Source organism: Narcine bancroftii, chromosome 5 (assembly GCF_036971445.1).
Source record: "Narcine bancroftii isolate sNarBan1 chromosome 5, sNarBan1.hap1, whole genome shotgun sequence".
Lineage (NCBI taxonomy): Eukaryota > Metazoa > Chordata > Chondrichthyes > Torpediniformes > Narcinidae > Narcine > Narcine bancroftii.
The window spans coordinates 98,540,847-98,556,106 of NC_091473.1; the positions used below are offsets into that span (position 1 = coordinate 98,540,847).

Genomic DNA, 15,260 nt, shown 5'->3' on the forward strand with positions numbered 1-15,260 from the left:
GGCCAGAGATGCAGTTATCTGAAGAAAGGACATCTGTGTACCAAGAACATTTAATCTTCCTGCTTGTTTTGGTCACAGACTGTCAGAGGCCTAGCCTTGATGCAAAATAAACCATTGTATTCAAAGTGATAAGCTGAAAATTACTTATTCGAAAGAAGCCTAGCATGCTAGCTTGCTCACTTATCTTTCTTGCTGTGTGGGAATGGGTGGTTGGGTAAGCAGTTTTTGGGTAATATAAGCTATGGTCCCGCTGCTGAAGTTTGAGACTCTCTGAGAAGTGGCAACATCTCTCAGCAAGAAGAAGAACTTCTAGAGTCCAGCCAACGTCCTGGTTGGGGGAGGTGGAGAAGCTGCTACCGGCGCCCTGACAACCTACTGTAAGTGTGCAGTCGTTGCCTCGCTTCGGCAGTTGGGATCAGTCCAGGCGTTGATAAGAATAGTTGGGAAGGGCTTGCATATTGTAGTTTGAAATCAGCTTTTGAATTTGTAATAAACATTTATATAATCTGAACTGCTCTCGGTGTGTGTGTCTATTTTCTTTTTGGTAGCTCAAACACTGTGGCCAATCTAAAATGAACAAAATGAGAGGTATAAGTTTACCCAAGACAGGGGGTAGATTAGTAGGGAGATTTTTTTTCCTTTTTATTATTGACACAAATAAGTAAAGTGGGGGGGGGGGGGTTTAACTACAGATCGTAGATCATATCACAGAACAACATGATCACATCAGAGAAGTATAAAATATCTTATACAAGGTAATTGTATATGTACTATTTGTATAATTTTTGTATTCAATATTATTTTTGGACATAGTACATTATGATTTCATTGTTTAATTATTATATTTGATGTCCTGAATGAATAAGTTATCCAATAAATATGGTTTTGCTTCTAATTTACAATTGATATGTGATATGTATATATGATTTCATTTATGTTATCATTAGTTTACCTTGTGTAAAGGGTTTTTGTTAAATAATAAAAATAGCTTAAAAAGAAAAGAGTTGCACAAAAAGCATTAATCAATCTAACTTTGTAGCTCAATTTACAATAGGAAATAGGAGCAGGAGTAGGCCATCCAGCACATCAAGCCTGCTCTGTCATTCAATGAGATCATGGCTGATCTGATCATTGACTCAATTCCACATACCTGCCTTTTCCCATATCCCTCAATTCCTTTTTTATTTAAAAATCTATCTAACTGAACCTTAAAAGTGTTTAATGAAGTAGCCTCAACTGCTTCCCTGGGGAGATAATTCCACAGATTCACTACTCTCTGGGAAAAACTGTTTTTCCTCATCTCTGTTTTAAATCTACTCCCCTGAATCTTGAGGCTGTGTCCCCTAGTTCTGGTCTCACCCTCTAGTGAAAACAATGTTCCTGCCTCTATTTTATCTATCCCTTTCATAATTTTATATGTTTCTATAAGATCTCCGAGTGTCTTCGAGTGAGTATAATCCATGTTATTACTGAATCGATGGGGAATTTGCTTATTTTGGAAAGAATACATATGTAAAGTTCAGCTTGTATACAATTTGATGAGACATTATGGCAAAATCTTTTCTTAAAATGGGACAGAGCTTATGACAATTCATTATGGCATCATCTGTGAACATTATCTAAACAGAAGCAGGGAATATACATTTCTTGCATCAGTACATGTGTGTCCTTGGCAACAAGCATTTCATGGCCTATAGAATAGTATTTAAGAGATCAAAAACTGCTTTTATTTTGGCATTGGTAAAAGTGGAAATGAAGTTGTTTGCCAGGTAAAAGGAAATATCCCCATTACTTTGACCAATGGACACTCTCCTCCTCATTTCTGCTGACCCAAATACACATTTTAAATTTGCTGACCAAATTACCACATTTATAATTTTCATAACCTACAACATGATCCCACCAATGGACATATCTTCCCCTCCCCACCCCTCTCTGTATTCCATAGGGACTACTCCTTCTGTGACTACCTCATCCATTCAATCCTTCCCATTAATCGCCCCCTTGCCACCTCCCCCTGCGGCTGCAGGAAGTGCCTCACTGGTAGCCACAGGGCCCTAAACAATCCTTCCTAGTGAAGCAAGACTTCACTGTGTTTCTGCAGAAGTCATTTACTGCATCCGGAGCTCCCACTGTGGCCTTCTCTACATCGGAAAGACTGGACGAAACTGGAAGATCACTTCAGTGAGCATCTTTGCTCTTTCCACATTAGTGACAGGGATCTCCCAATGGCCAACCATTTTAATTCTGTGCCCTTTCTTGTGCTGACATGTCTGTCCATTACCTAGCCTAGTCCCTGTTCACCTTCTCTTCCCTATCACCTTCTTTTCTTCAGCTCTCCACCATTTTCCCTCTCCATTTACAAAGCTATCCCCCTTCCCTTGTTTGCTGGTGTGCCCTCTGTAATGATAGTGATCATGGTTGCATTTGCTACTAGCAAGGTCTTAAGGATATAGTTCCTGTTTGATTATACTTTGCTGCCAGCAGGAGCTGACACAGAGCAGGAGATTGCAGTATGCAAGATCTGTAATGGAGTCTTGTAGCCTCATGGGTTGTTTACATCAACTTTAAAGTAAAGAATATTTTCCTTCATCCATGTGTCATCTAAGAACTCACACATACGAATCCAAGATGAAACACCCTCCTTCGCTTATCCATCCATTACCTCCTGCCTGTGGGATTCTGCTCCTCCCCACACCCCCCCCCCCCCACACTTTGTTCATACCTTGATGAAAGGCTCAAGCCTGAAACATTGATTACAAATCTTTATCTTTCCTGTATAAAATAGGGATTGACCTGCTGAGTTTGAGTTTCTCCAGGATTGGGATTTTACTTCAATCACAGTTTCTGCAGACTTTTGTGCTTTACACCACATTTTAAATAGCCATTCTTGAGCAGATAACTGTTCAAAAAGAATACTGGAATTTCTGTGGCAGTCAGTGATGGTAAGTGGCACCAACTGGTTACACCTAATCATTAAAAGGGAGATATTAGTGGGCTAAAGCAGAGTCTGAAGAGATTTATCCTTAACTGCTATGGGATACAAGGGAAGAGATTGCTAGGGTTCTATAAGAGAATTATAAATATTTGCAGGCCACAGGTGAAGTGCCAGATGACCAAAGAACAGAAATGGTGTTTTTTTTCCACAAAGGAGGCCTAATTCTTAGAAAGGCATGGATTAATTGGAGATCGTGAAACACAAAAGTCCACAGACGCTGTGATTATAATAAAAACACACAGAAATACTGGAGGAACTCACCTGGACTTGAAGTGTCCATAGGAGGTAAAGATGTTCTGGGCCTAAACTCTTCTTCAAGGTATAAGCAATGAATGTGAAGGCATCAGAATAAAGACTGAAGACTGGCAGGGGGAGGAGTCCAGATGAGTGGATGAGACCATAGACAGACATGTCAGCAAGGGAATTGGACAGGGAATTGAAAGGGGTGGTCACTGAGGGATCCACATTATCATGGCGAACAGAGGTGAGGTGCTCAACAAAGTGATTTCCTACTACAATGGAAGCACTGGATGCAGTAGATGAGCCCTGAAGATTCACAAGTGAAATGTTGCTTCACTTGAAAGGACTGTTTCAGGCCCTGAATGGTGATGAGGGTGGATGTGTGTGTGCAAGTGGAGCATCTCTTGCGGTCATAGGGGTAGGTGGCAAAGGTGGGGAAGAAGGAGTAAACAAGGGAGTCACGGAAGGAGTGGTCCCTGCAGAAGGCGAAGTAGGAGGAGAGGGGAATGCATGTCTAGTGGTGAGATCACATAGTAGGTGATGAGAATGGTGGAGGAAGATATGTTGGACTTGGAGGATGGTGGGGTGGTAGGTGAGAACAAGTGGAATTGTGTCCTTATTGCGCGGGGAGGTGGAGGGGCCAGAGCAGATGTGTGGTTGATGGAGGATATGTTTGTGAGGGCTGAGTTGATGGTGGTAGAGGGATAGCCACGTTGTTTGAAGGAAGACATTTTTGATGATCTGGCATGGAAAACCTCATCCTGGGAGTAGATGCAATGGAGTTGGAGGAATTGAGAGAAAGGAATGGAATCCTTACAGGGTGTGGCGTAGTGTAGTTGAGGTAGCTGTAGGAATTGGTGGGTTTGTAGAAGATGTCTGTCGAGTTTATCTCCCGAGATGGAGACAGAGAGATCAAGAAAAGGGAGAGGGTTGCTAAAGACGGACCAAGTGAGTTTGAAGTTGGGGTGGAATTTGGCAGCAAAGTGGATCAAGTTGACGAGCTCATCATGGGTGCATGAGGCATCACCAAAATAGTCATCCATGTAACGGAGGAAGAGTTGAGTGGTTTTGGATGGTTCCACGTAGCCAACAAAAATGCAGACAGAGCTGGGGTCCCATGGCTACTCCTTTGACCTGGAGAAGGAGAGATGAGTCAAAGGAGAAATTATTGAGGGATGAATCAAAGGACTTCTTCTTTGGCATCCAGTTTCTCCAGGATAAAGGGGTAGCCATGGGTACCCACGTGGACCCCAGCAACACCTACTTTTTTGTTGGCTACATTGGCTTTGTCAGGGGAAGATGCTGTATGACAATTTGAATTTTTCAAAGAAATAACACAGTGTATTGATGAGGAGAGTGAGGTGACTATAGTCTACATGGATTTCAATAATGGTCCAGACAGGAGATTTGTCCAGAAGGTGATGGGTCCAGGGCAGATTGACAAATTGGATCTAAACTTAGTTTTGTAATAAGAGGCACATGAGGTCAAAGTTTGCTTTTGTGACTGAAATCCTGTGATTAGGGATCATTACTGGGACAGCTGTCAAGAACACTGATGAGGCCAGAGTTGCAGTATCATACACCATAGGAAACATACGTTTCACATGTGAGGAGGGATTGGCCAGGCCGAGTTTGTTTTTATTTTGGAGCTGGGAAGATAGAGGGGAGTCAACATTATATGGGGCATAAATAGAGTAGATGGTTGGAAATTTTTCCCCACAATAGAAGTGTCTGAAGTCGGTGGACATAGGCTAAGGGTGAGAAATGAGAGGGAAGGAGACTGATCTAGATGAGCATTTGAACCATAAAAATGCTACAGGCCTAGTGTTGAAAAATGGGAATAGTTTAAGTGAGTACTTGCTGATCATCGGGGAGTATGGCCCAATTCTGTGCTGTAGGTCTCTATCCCATTATGACTCTATCCCACTACATGTCAATGTGCCTCCATGGGAATTGCAGCATAAGGGACTTTTCACTTTGCAAATAGCTGCAAAGGTTAATATTTAATGGTCTCCGAATAAAGACAAAACTTCACTCAGCATTTTTAACATCACTCGTCTGATGTTAATTTTCACTGTGTAGTGGCTCTCCTCCAACTAGATTTCATAACATTTACTTCATCTATCTGTCAATGCTTACAATCAGTTTGACAAAATGACCAAGAGGTGACGAACAGTTTCTTTTTCATCCCTGTGACAATTTATTTTCCAGTAATAAGATATGGGCATTGATGGTAAGGGCAGAATTTATTTCCTTAACATTCTTCAATCGAATGGCTTGTTAGATAGGTTCAGAGGGTCACAGGTAATCAAAAGCGTTGTTGATAGTTTGAGGCCACAATTAAGCCAAGTGGGTGAGGACAGCAGATTTCTTCTCCTGAATGTGCAGACTGAAACCAGTTGGACAGAAGTCCACTGACTTCATTGCTACCACCGCTGAAACTAGCCTTTTCAATTCACTATTGAATTTAAGTTCCACAATGGTGGGGAAGGAATTCAAGCTCATGTTTGCAAAGCATGGCATTGGCCTGTGGATAACTGGTCAGAAAAGGGGAAGCATGCTTAATGTAGTGGTCAGTACAATGCTATTTCAGCGCCAGCAAGCCGGATTTTAATCCACTGTTGTCGGTAAGGTATTTGTACATTCTCCCTGTGTCCACGTGGGTTTCCTCTAGGTGCTCCAAATTCCATCCATATTTCAAAGATGTACGAGGATAATAGTTTAATTGGCCCCATGGGTGTATTTGGTATTTGGGTGGCATGGACTTGTGGGCCAGAAGCATCTATAGCATTATACTACTGCACTACTCTAACCTCACTTTTGACATTAATACCAAGCAACAAGTAATGAAAGAAGACTCATCAAACAGCAGGGAGGTCAAAAGCAAAGTAGCTTTACACATTCTTGTGTCCTTTCCCAGCAATTCCCTGGGAGTTCACAGAGATCATGACACATTTCCTTCAATAGCAAAAATGTTTAACTACCTCTGGTATCTTGACATTAAAGCAAAAGTGCAGTTCAATATTTTTAGTGAGCTAAACATAATACCTACCATCATTCTGCATTTGGTTCATATCCAATACCCAAATATATTCGTATGTTCCGCCAAGTATGCCTTCACTCATGTAATGAGTTCCATAGTCCTTGAAGATCTCCCTGTATTCTCCATAATTATAAGCTGTTGGCAGCTGTTTAACTCTTTGAAAAAAGTCATAATGGAGCATAAGGTCCCGGGGTTTTACCTTGAACTGAGCCACTTGGAGTGTGAATTGCGTATGAAAAAATTGTTTTCTCTGTAAGTGAACCAAAATAATCCAATGATTGAAGAGCCTGTTACATATACAATATTGCCACAGTTGATCATCATTGATGATACATAATCTCATGAAAGGGACCAATGATAAGGGAACGTTGACCATGCATCTCCCTCATTATAATCTATAAACTCATTTTTAGATTCCTTGTGACTGGGTATTTTATTACAATATTCTATTTGTCAGGCAATTTTAAGGTTGCATTTGACAAAAAGCCCCAGCAAAATTGACACCAATGGGGAGAGGGAGGATAAAAACATTCCACCAGTTGGGGACATAAGTGGGAAATAGGATTATAGTTGTTCATCAGGATAATATCTTCATTTATGACCTTCTCTTAATCATCAGGTCGAACAGTTGCATGGTGTTCAAAGAACGTGGCAGTCTCTGCCTGCCAGCAACAAAATTTGGCCAATCCCAGCTTGGGTTGCTATTTGACAAATATGGTTTGGACCATTCAAGTACGATGCCTTGACCAACTTCAACAAGAAAAACTCCATTCACCCCCCCCTTGATGTTAATATTTATTTACTTTAATTCAGACATACAGCACGGTACCCATGCCATCCAAATACATCAGTTAAGCTGCAACCCCAGTACGTTTTTGAAGGGTTGGAGGAGACTGGAGCACCCAGATGAAACCCATGCAGACACAAAGAAAACATACAAACTCCCTACAGACAGCACCAGATTCAAACTGTGCTACCCAGAAAGAATGAAAGAACCACCACTGAATCCTATCACCACTGAATCCTCCCACCACTAACATCTTAAACATGAACTTAAGTGGACCATGGTAAATACTATGGTCTAAGAGCATGCCAAGTGCTGCCTACTGCCTTACGTTATTTGTTCTATCTGAACAGGTTTAATGTGGAAAGAAAATTTTGAATAATTGATAATTATTCAAAAAAGGGAATAAAGTGAATTCATTGGTTAGGAGAGCAGATAGGAGTTTCTGTGAACAAGATTGAGAATCCTAGATGGTATGTTGCCTCCCTGGTGCCAGAGTCAGGGATGTCTCTGACCAAGTTCATAGTGTTCTGGAGGGGGATTGCAAACAGCCGGATGCCGTGATCCACATGGAGACCAATGACATAGATAGGAGTAGGGATGAGTTTCTGAAGAGGGAATAAGAAAGAAGTTAAAAAGCAGGACCGCAAGAGAGGTTAGGAACAGGAAGTTGTGGCAGATGATTGTGTGGCTGAAGAGTTGGTGCCAGGGGCAAGGGTTCAGATTTCTGGATCATTGGGATCTCTTCTGGGGAAGGTCTGACCTGTACAAAAAGGACTAGCTGCACCTGAACTGGAGGGGGACCAATATCCAGGAAGGCAGGTTTGCTAGATCTGTTGGGGAGGAGAGAGGAAATTAGAATGTGAGGCCAGAGATTAGGCTAGAAGGACAAAAGCATGATGCTGTGTGTTATGAGTTGGTGAGGAAGGACAGATAGGGGAAAAAACATAAAGGTAGCCAGTTAGAAGGGTTGCAATGTGTCTATTTCATTGCTAGGAGTATTAGGAATAAAGGGGATGAACTTAGAGCATTGATCAGTATGTGGAGCTACGACGTTGTGGCCATTACTGAAACTTGGCTGGAGAAAGGGCAAGACTGGCTGATGCATACACTGGCTATAGATGTTTAAAAAAAAATAGGATGGGAGGTAGGAAAGGTGGGGGGAGGGGGAGTAGCATTACTGGTCAAGGATAGTATCATAGCTATAGAAAAGGAGGATGCTGCAGAGGAAGTGTTCTCTGAGTCAGTGTGGGTGGAAGTCAGAAAATGCAAGGGAGCTATCACTGTGTTGGGAGTCTTGGGACACCAAGGAGCAGGATAAACAGGCAGATTTTGGAATGGTACGGAAAATACATGGTTGTTATTACGGGTGATTTTAACTTCCCTATTATTGACAGGCACTTCCTGACTGTAAGAGAGATAAATGGGTTTGAATTTTTCAGGTGTGTACAAGAAAAATTCCTGACACATTATGTGGATCGTCTGACTAGAGGAGAGGCCATACTGGATCTAATTCTGGGTAATAAACCTGGTCAGGTGGCGGACCTCTCGGTGGGGGGGAGGGGGGGTATTTTGGTGAGAATGACCACAACTCCCTTAGCTTCAGCATAGCAATGGAAAAGGATAAAAACAGACAAAATGGGAAAGTGCTTAACTGGGGAATTATGAAGGGATGAGGCAGGAACTAGCGAGAGTAAATTGGAAACAGGGTGAAAGCACAGAAATAATGTGGAGGAAGTTTAAGGACCACTTGAAAAGGATTCAAGATAGGTTTGTCCCATTGGGACAAGAAAAAAATGGTAGGAAAAGGGAACCATGGCTGATGAAACAGATCAGACAATGCATAAAGAGGAAGAAGGAAACATACGTTAGATATAGGAAGCAGGAAACAGGAAGGGCTCATGAGAAGTATATGGTAGCCAGGAAGGAGCTTAAGAAAGGACTTAGGAGAGTTCAAAGGAGCATGAGAAGGCCTTGGCCTGTAGGATTAAGGAGAACCCCAAGGTGTTCTATGCATATGTGAAGAATAGAAGGATGACTAGAGTGAAGATGGGGCCGCTAAAGGATAAAATCTGGAGGCGGAGGAGGTTGGGGAGGTCCTAACTGAATACTTTGCATCAGTATTCACAAGAGAAGAGGACCTTGATCAGGGTGAGGTTGAAATTGAACAGGCCTGTGTGCTGGACATTGTGGAGATTAAGGTATTACGAGTTCCCATTTTAGTAAAATGAGATTATCACTGTAATGGATAGTATAGACAGAGGGACTGGATGGTTACAATTAATACTTAACATTTCACACAAGCACCATCACAACATATGTCACAGCCCAGCAACAATTCAATACATTGGAAGAACTGAGGGAAGGCTTGTCACAGTCTGATCCAGAATTCGATACATTTGCAGACTTTGTAATTTTACAAAGGGAGAACCATGCTGACTGCTGAAGAGAAAGCAGTCTTTTGAAACAACTCTTGTGGCCATCCATTTTTGTAGAAATCAGAACAAAGCATGCTTTGTGAATGACTGGGCCTTTTCGGTGTATTGACCTGTGGCAGGAGGGTTTTTTTGGGAAGCAAAGTGCTTCATTTTGAGTGTGACCAGCAGTGAAGGTCACTTGGAGAGACAGGTGCCAGTGTCTTGGATTTTTGTGGAGGCCGCCCAGTTCGAGTCTTGCCTACAAAAGGACCAGGAGTGCTATGACCACAGCTCGTGTGGATGGACATTTCTTCAAAAATAATGCAAGGAGAATTCGTGAGTCCGTAGCAGCCACAACTCGTCTTCCCATCTGTTCAACATCAATTCTGGGCATCAAATTTCAAAGGCCTACACTTCAACACTGAATTTGAAAGACTGAACTTTGAAGTAACTTACTAGATTTTGGCCTGGACTGTAATGGTTTGGGGTATATCACACATACACACATACACTATTGCACCTGCGCATAGTTGGGGATGGATTTAGTGTTAAGGATAGTTTAAAAGTTAACTCTATAGTTTAAGAGTCAGGAATAAAATTAGTGTTTTAAAATTAAACGATGTCTGGTTCATTGTCTATTGCTGCTCACTGTGCACGGTTCATAACAAAGGAAGTAGAAGAATTGGATCTTCTTAAAAAGATCAAGATTGATACTGTATGTCCCCGGAGCCTGACACGATATGCCTCTGGTTGCTGTGGGAAGTGCGAGAAGAGATAGATAGGGCAGTAGCTATGACCTTTGAATCCTCTTTGGCTGTAGGGGAGGTATGGGAGGATTGGAGAATGTAGTCCCCTTGTTTCTAAAGATAATAGGGAGAATCCTGCTAATTATAGACCAGTGAGTCTTATGTTAGTGGTGTGTAAACTTATGGAGAAGGTTCTTAAGGATAGGATCTATGAGCATTTGGAGAAGTACATTCTACTCAAGGATAGACAGCATGGCTTTATGAATGGAAGGTCATATCTCACAAGTCTGAGATTTTTGAGGAGGTAACAAAAGAAATTGATGCGGGTAGTGTGGTAGATGAGGTCTACATGGATTTTATCAAGGCATTTGACAAAGACCCTCATGACAGATTCATCCAGAAAGTCATCAGGCACGGGATCAGTGGAACCTTGGCTACGTGGGTAAAAAAATTAGCTTGTAGGAAGAAAGTGGAGAGTAGCAGTGGAAGGAAAGTGTTCTGCTTGGAGGTTGGTGACTAGTGGAGTGTTGCAAGGATCCGTTTGGGACCACTGCTCTTTGTGATCTTTATAAATGACCTGGATAAGAAGGTGGAAGGATGGTCAGCAAGTGTCTGAGAACACAAAGGTTGGAGGAGTTGTGGATGGAGCTGAAGATCATCAAAGGTCACAAGAGGATGAAAAGTTGGGCAGAAAAGTGGCAGATGGAGTTCAATCTGGATAAGTGTGAGGTGATGCATTTTGGAAGGTCATACCAGAAGGCTGAGTACAGGATTAATGGTTGGATACTTAAGAGTGTGGATGAACAGAGACCTTGGGGTTCAAATCCATACATCCCTGAACATTGCCAAACAGAAGGCCTATGAGATGCTGGGATTCATGAATAGAGGGATTGAATTCAGGAGTAGAGAGGTCATGTTGCAACTCTGCAAATCTCTGGTAAGACCACACAAAGTATTGTGTTCAGTTCTGGTCACATAATTACAAGAAGGATGTGGAAGTTCTGTAGAGGGTGCAGAGGAGATTTACCAGGATGTTGGCTGGATTGTGAAACAACTCTTTTAAGGCAAGGTTAGCAGAGCTGGGACATTTCTCTTTCGAGTGTAGAAGAATGAAAAGAGACTTGATAAAGGTCTACAAAATTATGAGAGGCATAGATAAGGTGGAGAGCCAGCACCTGTTTCCCAGGGCTGGATCGGCAAACACCAGAGGACATGTGTACAAAGTTAAGGAAGGGAAGTTTAGGGGAGACATCAGAATAAGTCTTTTATACAGAGTTGTGGGCTGAAACATTGGGGGCATTTAAGAAACTCTTAGACACATGGATGAATGAAAAATAGAGGGTTACAGGGTAGGGAGAGTTTAGTACTTTTTTTAAAGAAGGAATATATAGGTTGACCCAACATCAAGGGCTGCAGGGCCTGTACTGTGCTGTATTGTTCTAAAGGGATCCAATTCTGGATGGTTACCTGTTCTGCAGGGTTTGGTGTTGAGGGCATTTCTTTTCATGTTGTATATAAATGATTTGGATTATGGAATAGATGGCTTTGTGGCTAAATTTGCAGATAATAACAAAATAGATTGTGGGGTGGCTGATGCTGAGGACACAGAAAGGCTGCAGAGAGGCTTGGATAAGTTTAGGAGAATGTTCAAAGAGGTGGTATATGAAATGCAATCTTGGAAAGTGTTCAGTTATGCACTTTGGTAGAAGAAATAAGATGGGCTGACTTATTTAGATAGAGAGAAAATTCAAAATTCGGAGATGCAAAGGGACTTGGGAATCCTTATGCAGGATACCCTAAAGGTTAACCTCCAGGTTGAGTTGCTGGAAAAGAAGGCAAATGCAATACTGGCATTCATTTCTCGAGTAATAGCATAGAAGGGGAGGTATGTAATAATAAGACTCTATAAGCACTGGTGAGACCTCACTTGGAATACTGTGTACAGTTTGGGCACTTTATTTTAGAAAGGATATGGTGTCATTGGAGAGGGTTCAGAGAAAATTTTATAGAATGATACCAGGAATGAAAAGATTAGCATATGTGGAACGTTTGTTGGACTGTACTCATTGGAGTACAAAAGGTTGAAAGGGGATCTCAGAGAGACATTTCAAATGCTGAAAGGCCTGGACATAGTAAATACTGCAAGGATGTTTCCCATGGCAGGGGAGTCTAATACAAGAGGACACAATTCCAGGAAAAATGTGTTAATTTAAAACAGATGCAGAGAAATTTCTTTCGCAAGTGGGTTGTGAGTCTGTGGAACTTGTTGCTGCAGGTGGAGGTGGAAAAGAGGTAATTAGATCTATTTAAGGCAGAGTTTTACAGGTATTTGATTCATCAGGGTATCAACGGATACAGGGAGATGCCCAGCGAGTAGGGCTGAGTGAGAGGATGGATCAGCTCATGATAGAAAGGCAGAGCAGACTCAATAGGCCAATTGGCCTATATCTTGTAATCTTGTGCTTGCAGGAAGTGAAACACTTGTGCCCACACCTCCTCCGTCACCACGGTCCGGGGCCGCAAACAGGCTTTTCATGTTAAGCAACATATCACCTGTACATCCAGAGGATTTATTTACACACCCTTTGTGGTATTCTCTACATCAAAGAGATTGGTTGCAGACTGAGAGATTGCTTCACCCAGCACCTCCACTCCATTCATAACCACAGCGACCTCCTAGTGGCCAACCATTTTTATTCCAAGTCACACTCCTGTGCTCACATGTCTGTCCATAGCCTTATGTACTGTCCCATCCTGACCACCCGCAGATTGGAGGAACAACATCTGATTTCCCGTCAGCCAGATGGCATGAACATTGATTTCACTGCTTTCCATTAAAACTGCTCGCCTTTTCTTCCCCCTCCTCCATTTCCTGCCATTCCAGTTTTTCACCTGCACAGCCCTGCCTCCCCCCTTCTCAGTGCTGTTGTCCCTTCCCTCCCTTCTCCACCTAACACTTCCTGCCCCGCCACCCCCCTTCCCCCTCCCACATTTTTTTATTCTGACACTCACTGGCATTTTCTCATACTTTGATGAAGGGCTCAAGCCAGAAAGTTCAGTTATGTATCTCTGCCTTTGCTATGTAAGCAACACTGTTTGACCTGCTGAGTCTCTCCAGCATTTGTGTTTTCACTTCAACCACGGTGCCCACAGAATTCTGTGTTTTACCCCTTGTAATCTTGTGATCTTGTAATTGATCATCAAAACATTCAACTCCAAGTATTAGTAACATTCCCTTGTTTGACACACCCCTCTCCTGCCTTCTCTTTTATCGAAAACAAATTTGTATTTCTGTCTTTTACATGATGGGTCTCAGATCTGAAATATGAACTGTTTCACTTTCTACAGATGCTACCTGACCTGCTGAGATTTTATTTTAAAAAAAGCCCTGAAACATTGGTTATACAGCTTTACCTCCTGTAGATGCTGTGAGACCTATTGTTCCTCCAGTATTTCTGTGTTTTTACTGCATTCATAGCATCTGCAGACTTTACGTGTTTCACCACATGCTGAGCTTTTATTTTTTTATTTTAAATGACTGATACTTTCATAAAGTTTGCCATTTTTAAAAAAAAATTATTTCTTCTTGCCCAATTCCTCTCTTGAACATAGGCCCTCAAATAGTGTAACAAAAATACATCATACTGTAGTTGCAATGACTGTGTGACAGAAATTCAACCGTAAAATGAAGGGGCAGTATTAGCAGTCCTCCCCAATATCTCTTCCAAGGAGAAGGAGTGAGAATATAGTTAAGGAAGAGAAACTTGGACAATTCTTCTTTTTTGCTCAACTGCCTCTGTGTGAGTTTTGCTACTAGAGGGACTCCAGCAATGATTTGCCATTTTGCAATGAACAATCTATCAACATCACATACTTACAGTTCCAGAGTATTTTAGAGTTTTTTGGATCATTTTCTTGAAATTGTTACTATTATAATTAATTCCGAGTTCAAAAATGCTTGGAATGTTGATTGATAAACCAAAGTTAGTCATCTTATTCTTTGCTTCAAATCTGTTGTACGTAAAATTTGAGAATGATGTGTGCTCATCCATCGATAGTTCAAATTTTCCTTCTGTCTAGAAAAAGAAAGTACCCAATTGTGAGATTGTCATGGAAGTGTAGAATCTGAGTCATTTAGCATGGATACAGCCTGCTGTCCCACTGAGTCTGCACTGATCATTAAACACCTTTTTACATTATTCCTACACTCATCTCCTAGTATTCTCACCACATTTCCATCAGCTCCCACTAGAGGCAATATCTCATGGCCAATTAATCTCCCTCAGAACATCCATGGGAAGCTCTATTGGAAGCATATGAGAAACTATCGGACCAGGATTGAACCCGTGTCCTTGGAGCTGTGAGGCACTGAACTGCCCTATGAACTATTTTGAAATGATTCATGTGCAAAACAAAGAATTTATGTCACACTAAGATCATATATTCTAAATAAGGAATGAATAATATAACCATATAACCATTTACGGAGCGGAAACAGACCATGTTGGCCTTTCGAGTCCACACTGGTTCACTGATTTTGTGCGCCCTCTTCAGGCATTGGTGATTTTAAGTGCAGTGTATCTGAGAATTTTAACATCTATCCATAGGTACTCTGTACTTTGGATGTGAAATCTTCAACTCTTATATATCAGAATTTTTGGTGACAGTGTTTTATGTCATGAAATATTACCCTTGATTCCTAATAACTGTGCAAGAATACTTTGAGAACATATTTGAATTGGAACATGTGCAAGCTACCCATGTTGGGTAAAGTTGTAGAGTTTTGCACAGAAAACTGTTTATACTCCACCAAAGAACAAACTGGTAGCATTCACTTCCAAGTTCTCATCACAATCCTTGCATGTTCTTAATCCCCATTTACCTTTTGCAGTCAAATATTACTTTATCGGCCACTCTATCAGGTTTCAGAGTCCACATCTAAACCTTTCACTTTGCAAAGAAGCTTTTCGTTATGTTACATCAGGTTCTTATTCTCTGCTCCCTCTGGTTATCTCCTCCTTGGTCCTTGAAA

General features: G+C 41.6%; 1 protein-coding gene across 1 annotated transcript in view; it reads right to left on the reverse strand.

Annotated features, from left to right (window-relative positions):
* c8b (complement component 8, beta polypeptide) overlaps nucleotides 1-15,260 on the reverse strand; it is a 59,460-nt gene that overhangs the window by 32,024 nt on the left and 12,176 nt on the right. The window contains exons 6-7 of the mRNA XM_069938494.1: nucleotides 14,107-14,304; nucleotides 6,291-6,531 (exon numbers count right to left, since the gene is read on the reverse strand). Of these exons, the coding sequence (XP_069794595.1) occupies nucleotides 6,291-6,531; nucleotides 14,107-14,304 (439 nt within the window). The remainder of the gene's footprint in view (nucleotides 1-6,290; nucleotides 6,532-14,106; nucleotides 14,305-15,260) is intronic.